Source organism: Salvelinus alpinus, chromosome 19, assembly GCF_045679555.1.
Source record: "Salvelinus alpinus chromosome 19, SLU_Salpinus.1, whole genome shotgun sequence".
Classification (NCBI taxonomy): domain Eukaryota; kingdom Metazoa; phylum Chordata; class Actinopteri; order Salmoniformes; family Salmonidae; genus Salvelinus; species Salvelinus alpinus.
Window position 1 is genome coordinate 6,975,288 of NC_092104.1, and position 7,953 is coordinate 6,983,240.

The 7,953-nt window shown below is 46.9% G+C and overlaps 1 protein-coding gene across 1 annotated transcript in view; it reads right to left on the reverse strand.

Annotated features, from left to right (window-relative positions):
- fras1 (Fraser extracellular matrix complex subunit 1) overlaps window positions 1-4,773 on the reverse strand; it is a 229,565-nt gene extending 224,792 nt beyond the window's left edge. Inside the window, exons 1-2 of the mRNA XM_071354262.1 lie at window positions 4,744-4,773; window positions 3,808-3,967 (exon numbers count right to left, since the gene is read on the reverse strand). Coding sequence (XP_071210363.1) covers window positions 3,808-3,967; window positions 4,744-4,773 — 190 coding nt within the window. The remainder of the gene's footprint in view (window positions 1-3,807; window positions 3,968-4,743) is intronic.
- Window positions 4,774-7,953: the final 3,180 nt, after the last annotated feature.

Genomic DNA, 7,953 nt, shown 5'->3' on the forward strand with positions numbered 1-7,953 from the left:
ACACACACACACACACACAAATAAGCACACACAAATATGCACACACACACACACAAATACACACACACACACACACACACACACACACACACACACACACACACACACACACACACACACACAAATACACACACACACACACACACACACACACACACACACACACACACACACACACACACACACACACACACACACACACACACACACAAATACACACACACACACACAAATTTTTGTCAACGATATAAAAAAAGTTTTTCCTGTAAGTTGCCGGGACCACGTGCGTCCACTTACAGTAACAATGTTACATTTGTAACAATGTATGTAAACATTACGAAACTTTCATTATTTTTTCTCCCCAATTGGTAGTTACAATCTTGTCCCATCGCCGCAACTCCCCTACGGACTCGGGAGCCATGTGTCGAAGGTCGAGAGCCATGTGTCTTCAGAAACACAACCCTGCGAGGCCGCACTGCTTCTTGACACACTGCTCGATTAACCCGGAAGCCAACCGCACCAATGTGTCGGAGGAAACACCGTACAGCTGGCGACAGAAGTCAGCTTGCAGGCTCCCAGCCTGCCACAAGGAGTTACTAGAACGCGATGGGACAAGGAAATCTCGGCCGGCCAAACCCTCCCCTAACCCGGACAACGCTGGGTCAATTGTGTGCTGCCTCATGGGTCTCCCGGTCACAGCCGGCTGTGACACAGCATGGGATCAAACCCGGGTCTGTAGTGATCCCTCTGCGATGCAGTGCCTTAGACCAACTTGCCACTCAGGAGGCCACAACATTTATTTTCAATCAAAAAGGCCACACTTGGTCTCCTTCACCCTTCATTATTGCGCGGACAGGTTTTGGGGCGGAGTGTAAAGAAAAAGCCATATCTCAGACTGGCCAATAAAAAGAAAAGATTAAGATGGGTTAAAGAACACATACACTGGACAGAGGAACTCTGCCTAGAAGGTCAGCATCCCAGAGTCACCACTAAACTGTTGACGTTGAGACTGGTGTTTTGCTGGTTCTATTTAATGAAGCTGCCAGTTGAGGACTTGTGAGGCATCTGTTTCTCAAACTAGAAATTCTAATGTACTTGTCCTCTTGCTCAGTTGTGCACCGGGGCCTCCCACTCCTCTTTCTATTCTGGTTAGAGACAGTTTGCGCTGTTCTGTGAAGGGAGTAGTACACAGCGTTGTACGAGATCTTCAGTTTCTTGGGAACAAGAATAGGCTGACGAGTTTCAGAAGAAAGTGCTTTGTTTCTGGCCATTTTGAGCCTGTAATCGAACCCACAAATGCTGATGCTCCAGATACTCAACTAGACTAAAGAAGGCCAGTTGTATTGTTTCTTTAATCAGGACAACAGTTTTAAGCTGTGCTAACATAATTGAAAAAGGGTTTTCTAATGATCATTTAGCTTTTTTAAATGATAAACGTGCGTAAGCTAACACAACGTGCCATTGGAACACAGGAGTGATGGTTGCTGATAACGGGCCTCTGTACGCCTATGTAGATATTCCACAAAAAAATCTGCCTTTTCCAGCTACAATAGTCATTTACAACATTAACAATGTCTACCCTGTATTTCTAATGGACAAAAAATGTGCTGTTCTTTCAAAAACAAGGACATTTCGAAGTGTCCCCTAACCTTTGAACGGTAGTGTACAGTTGAAGTCGGAAGTTTACATACACCTTAGCCAAATACATTGAAACTCAGTTTATCACAATTCCTGACATTTAATCAGAGTAAAAATGTCCTGTCTTAGGTCAGTTAGGATCACCACTTTATTTTAAGAATGTGAAATGTCAGAATAATAGTATTAGAATTATTATTTCAGCTATTATTTCTTTCATCACATTCCCAGTGGGTCAGCATACCCTCAATTAGTATTTGGTAGCATTGCCTTTAAATTGTTTAACTTGGGTCAAACGTTTTGGGTAGCCTTCCACAAGCTTCCCACAATAAGTTGGGTGAATTTTGGCCCATGCCTCCTGACAGAGCTGGTGTAACTGAGTCAGGTTTGTAGGCCTCCTTGCTCGTGCACGCTTTTTCAGTTCTGCCCACAAATTTTCTATGGAATTGAGGTCAAGGCTTTGTGATGGCCACTCCAATACCTTGACTTGGTTGTCCTTTAGGCATTATGCCACAACTTTGGAAGTATGCTTGGGTTCATTGCCCATTTGGAAGACCCATTTGCACCAACCTTTAACTTACCGATAGATGTCTTGAGATGTTGCTTCAATAGATCAACATAATTTTCCTCCCTTACGATGCCATCTTTTTTGTTAAGGGCACCAGTCCCTCCTGCAGCAAAGCACCCCCACAACATGATGCTGCCACCCCCGTGCTTCACGGTTGGGATGGTGTTCTTCGGCTTGCAAGCCTCCCCCTTTTTCCTCCAAACATAACGATGGTCATTATGGCCAAACAGTTCTATTTTTGTTTCATCAGACCAGAGGGTATTTCTCCAAAAAAGTACCATCTTTGTCCCCATGTGCAGTTGCAAACCGTAGTCCGGCTTTTTTATGGCGGTTTTGGAGCAGTGGCTTCTTCCATGCTGAGCGGCCTTTCAGGTTATGTCGATATAGGACTCGTTTTAATGTAGATATAGATACTTTTGTACCTGTTTCCTCCAGCATCTTCACAAGATCCTTCGCTGTTGTTCTAGGATTAACTTGCACTTTTCGCACCAAAGTACGTTCATCTCTAGGAGACAGAACGTGTCTCCTTCCTGAGCGGTATGACGGCTGCGTGGTCCCATGGTGTTTATACTTGCATACTATTGTTTGTACAGATGAACTTGGTACCTTCAGGCATTTGAAAATTGTTCCCAAGGATGAACCAGACTTGTGGAGGTCTACACAATTTTTTCTGAGGTCTTGGCTGATTTCTATTGATTTTCCCATGATGTCAAGCAAAGAAGCACTGAGTTTGAAGGTAGGCCTTGAAATACATCCACAGGTACACTTCCAATTAACTCAAATGATGTCAATTAGCCTATCAGAAGCTTCTAACGCCATGACATCATTTTTGGGAATTTCCAAGCAGGTTTAAAGGCACGGTCAACTTAGTGTATGTAAACTTCTGACCCACTGGAATTGTAATACAGTAAATTATAAGTGAAATAATCTGTCTGTAAACAATTGTTGGAAAAATGACTTGTGTCATGCACAAAGTAGATGTCCTAACCGCCTTGCCAAAACTATGGTTTGTTAAAAAGAAATGTGTGGAGTGGTTGAAAAACAAGTTTTAATGACTCCAACCTAATTGTATGTAAACTTCCGACTTCAACTGTATAAATATATATTTTTTCTTTGAATGTGGGTCAGCGATGAATTCAGCAAAGACGTTGGAAAGAAATTCCACCTGAAGTTGAGGTGAGGTCTTTATAGGATTTACAGCATTAGATTTGTAGCAGCAAAAGGAATTCCCAGTTCAGGCGCTAACTAGCTATGTAGCCGCCAAGCGTAGCGCTGCAGGGGGCAACCACAACGTATAAATAATATAACTGACAGACATGAGCTAACCTTTTGAAGTCCTCAGGCAACGGCTCAAACAGACTCCGAGTCTGGCAGGCTTTCCCCAGGGTTGGCAACAGTGTACACATGATATGATGCCAACCACAGTACAGGCAATACCGCCCCTCTGCCTAGCTCTGGTCCCCTCTCTGCCTGAAAGACTATGGCTTCTATTGGATTCAACTGACCATTTTGATGACAGATGACCTGGATCTGTTGTTGCTTTGGATTTGAGGCGTTAACTGTACAGTAAAGCAGAGCAGGGGAAAGCCTGGTATGAAACTTACCTCCATGACGGGCACACTTGGGACAGCAGTCTCCGGCGGGGGTGAAGGCAGTCTGGTCTGGGAGGCAGCTGAGAGGAGGACAGGGTCTCTGTCTACAGGATACACTACCCCCAGAACACACACACACCTGGCACTGGGAGGCACTCCACTGACTGTCATGCTGTGGATGGATGGATGGTGGGGGAGGGAGGGAGGGAGTAATGTTTACTGTTCATTTTCATTGTTTATTTCACTTTTGTATATTATCTATTTCACTTGCTTTGGCAATGTTAACATAGGTTTCCCATGCCAATAAAGCCATTGAATTGAATTTAATTTAATTGAGAGAGAGAGAGACATACAGAGGGAGAGAGACATACAGAGAGAGAGAGAGAGAGACATACAGAGGGAGAGAGACATACAGAGAGAGAGAGAGACAGACAGAGGGAGAGAGGAGAGAGGGAGATAGATAGACAGAGAGAGAGTCAGAAAGAGACAGACAGACCGAGAGAGAGAGAGAGAGAGAGAGAGAGAGAGAGAGAGAGAGAGAGAGAGAGAGAGTCAGACAGACAGACAGACCGAGAGACAGACAGACACACCAGAGAGACAGACAGACAGACCGAGAGACAGACAGACAGACCGACAGACAGACCGAGAGAGAGAGACAGACAGACAGACAGACCGAGAGAGAGAGAGAGACAGACAGACAGACAGACAGACCGAGACCGAGAGAGAGAGAGAGAGAGACAGACAGACAGACAGACCGAGAGACAGACAGACAGACAGACAGACAGACAGACAGACAGACAGACAGACAGACAGACAGACAGACAGACAGACAGAATGGAAAAGTAATCTTAACCACTATCTGTAATCTATAAATCCCTACTCCAGTGTTTCACCTTCCTAGCCCCAATCTAAAATAAATGTTGAACACAACCTTCAGTAAATAACAACATAAATCCTTATTCTGCTACTGTGCCACATAACCCAATAGAGTTTATTCTCCCACTCCTCCACTCTCCCCTTCACCAACCCACAGAGAGAGTTAGTGTGAAGCTTCTGGAAGACCCAGGCAGACCCTCTAAAAACACATGAGTTTCCTGTCTCAGTAGAGCCTTGTGAAAAGTGTGAAAGACACTTGATGATTCAGAGACACCACTGGAATCCTAAACCCCAGGCCAGAGACGCTTGTTAGGAAGCTTGTTCTATCTAAAAAAGATTGGCCGCCAGCCAGCTCTCTCTCTTGTTGGTCCCAAATGGCACACTATTCACTACATACAGTAGTGCACCACCATGGGCCCTTAGGGTTCTGGTCAAAAGTAGTGCACTAAACAGGGAATAGGGTGTGATTTGGGGCGAAAGAAGAGGTGCTAACAAGAAAGAGATTGTGTGTTGAGAGAGGAGGGGAGACGGGAGAGGGGAGAGGGGAGAGGAGAGAGGAGAGAGGAGAGAGGAGAGAGGAGAGAGGAGAGAGGAGAGAGGAGAGGAGAGGAGGAGAGAGGAGAGAAGATGGGACAGTTGGAGGAGAGGAGAGAGGAGAGAGGAGATAAATGGGACAGTTAGAGGAGAGGAGAGAGGAGAGAGGAGAGAAGATGGGACAGTTGGAGGAGAGGAGAGAGGAGAGAGGAGAGAGGAGAGAAGATGGGACAATTAGATGAGAGAGGAGAGAGGAGAGAAGATGGGATAGTTAGAGGAGAGAGGAGAGAGGAGGGGACAGTTAGAGGAGAGGAGGAGAGAGGATGGGACAGTTAGAGGAGAGGAGAGAGGAGAGAGGAGGGGACAGTTAGAGGAGAGAGGAGAGAAGATGGGACAGTTAGAAGAGAGAGGAGAGAGGAGAGAGGAGAGAAGATGGGACAGTTAGATGAGAGAGGAGAGAGGAGAGAAGATGGGATAGTTAGAGGAGAGAGGAGAGAAGATGGGACAGTTAGAGGAGAGGAGAGAGGAGAGAAGATGGGACAGTTAGAGGAGAGGAGAGAGGAGAGAGAAGAGAGGAGAGAGGAGAGAAGATGGGACAGTTAGATGAGAGAGGAGAGAAGATGGGACAGTTAGAGGAGAGAGGAGAGAAGATGGGACAGTTAGAGGAGAGGAGAGAGGAGAGAGGAGAGAGGAGAGAGGAGAGAAGATGGGACAGTTAGATGAGAGAGGAGAGAATATGGGATAGTTAGAGGAGAGAGGAGAGAAGATGGGACAGTTAGAGGAGAGGAGAGAGGAGAGAGGAGAGAAGATGAGACAGTTAGATGAGAGAGGAGAGAGGAGAGAAGATGGGATAGTTAGAGGAGAGAGGAGAGAGGAGGGGACAGTTAGAGGAGAGAGGAGAGAGGAGAGAGGAGAGAGGAGAGAGGAGAGAGGAGAGAGGAGAGAGGAGAGGAGAGAGGAGAGAAGATGGGACAGTTGGAGGAGAGGAGAGAGGAGAGAGGAGAGAGGAGATAAATGGGACAGTTAGAGGAGAGGAGAGAGGAGAGAGGAGAGAAGATGGGACAGTTGGAGGAGAGGAGAGAGGAGAGAGGAGAGAGGAGAGAAGATGGGACAATTAGATGAGAGAGGAGAGAGGAGAGAAGATGGGATAGTTAGAGGAGAGAGGAGAGAGGAGGGGACAGTTAGAGGAGAGGAGAGAGGAGAGAGGATGGGACAGTTAGAGGAGAGGAGAGAGGAGAGAGGAGGGGACAGTTAGAGGAGAGGAGAGAGGAGAGAGGAGGGGACAGTTAGAGGAGAGAGGAGAGAAGATGGGACAGTTAGAGGAGAGAGGAGAGAGGAGAGAGGAGAGAGGAGAGAAGATGGGACAGTTAGATGAGAGAGGAGAGAGGAGAGAAGATGGGATAGTTAGAGGAGAGAGGAGAGAAGATGGGACAGTTAGAGGAGAGGAGAGAGGAGAGAAGATGGGACAGTTAGAGAAGAGGAGAGAGGAGAGAGAAGAGAGGAGAGAGGAGAGAAGATGGGACAGTTAGATGAGAGAGGAGAGAAGATGGGACAGTTAGAGGAGAGAGGAGAGAAGATGGGACAGTTAGAGGAGAGGAGAGAGGAGAGAGGAGAGAGGAGAGAGGAGAGAAGATGGGACAGTTAGATGAGAGAGGAGAGAATATGGGATAGTTAGAGGAGAGAGGAGAGAAGATGGGACAGTTAGAGGAGAGGAGAGAGGAGAGAGGAGAGAAGATGGGACAGTTAGATGAGAGAGGAGAGAGGAGAGAAGATGGGATAGTTAGAGGAGAGAGGAGAGAGGAGGGGACAGTTAGAGGAGAGAGGAGAGAGGAGAGAGGAGAGAGGAGAGAAGATGGGATAGTTAGAAGAGAGAGGAGAGAAGATGGGATAGTTAGAGGAGAGAGGAGAGAAGATGGGACAGTTAGAGGAGAGAGGAGAGAGGAGAGAAGATGGGATAGTTAGAGGAGAAAGGAGAGAAGATGGGACAGTTAGAGGAGAGAGGAGAGAAGATGGGACAGTTAGAGGAGAGAGGAGAGAAGATGGGACAGTTAGAGGAGAGAGGAGAGAGGAGAGAAGATGGGATAGTTAGAGGAGAGAGGAGAGAGGATGGGACAGTTAGAGGAGAGGAGAGAGGAAAGAGGAGAGAAGATGGGACAGTTGAGAGAGGAGAGAGGAGAGAGGAGAGAAGATGGGACAGTTAGAGGAGAGAGGAGAGAAGATGGGACAGTTAGAGGAGAGAGGAGAAAGGAGAGAGGAGAGAGGAGAGAAGATGGGACAGTTAGAGGAGAGAGGAGGGGACAGTTAGAGGAGAGAGGAGAGAGGAGAGAGGAGAGAAGATGGGACAGTTAGAGGAGAGAGGAGAAAGGAGAGAGGAGAGAGGAGAGAAGATGGGACAGTTAGAAGAGAGAGGAGAGAGGAGAGAGGAGAGAAGAGAGAGGATGGGACAGTTAGAAGAGAGAGGAGAGAGGAGAGAAGAGAGAAGATGGGACAGTTAGAGGAGAGAAGAGAGAGGAGAGAGGAGAGAAGAGAGAGAGGATGGGACAGTTAGAGGAGAGAGGAGAGAGGAGAGAAGATGGGACAGTTAGAGGAGAGAGGAGAGAAGAAAGAGGAGAGAGGAGAGAGAGGATGGGACAGTTAGAGGAGAGAGGAGAGAAGAGAGAAGATGGGACAGTTAGAGGAGAGGAGAGGAGAGAAGAGAGAGGAGAGAAGATGGGACAGTTAGAGGAGAGAAGAGAGAAAAGAGAGGAG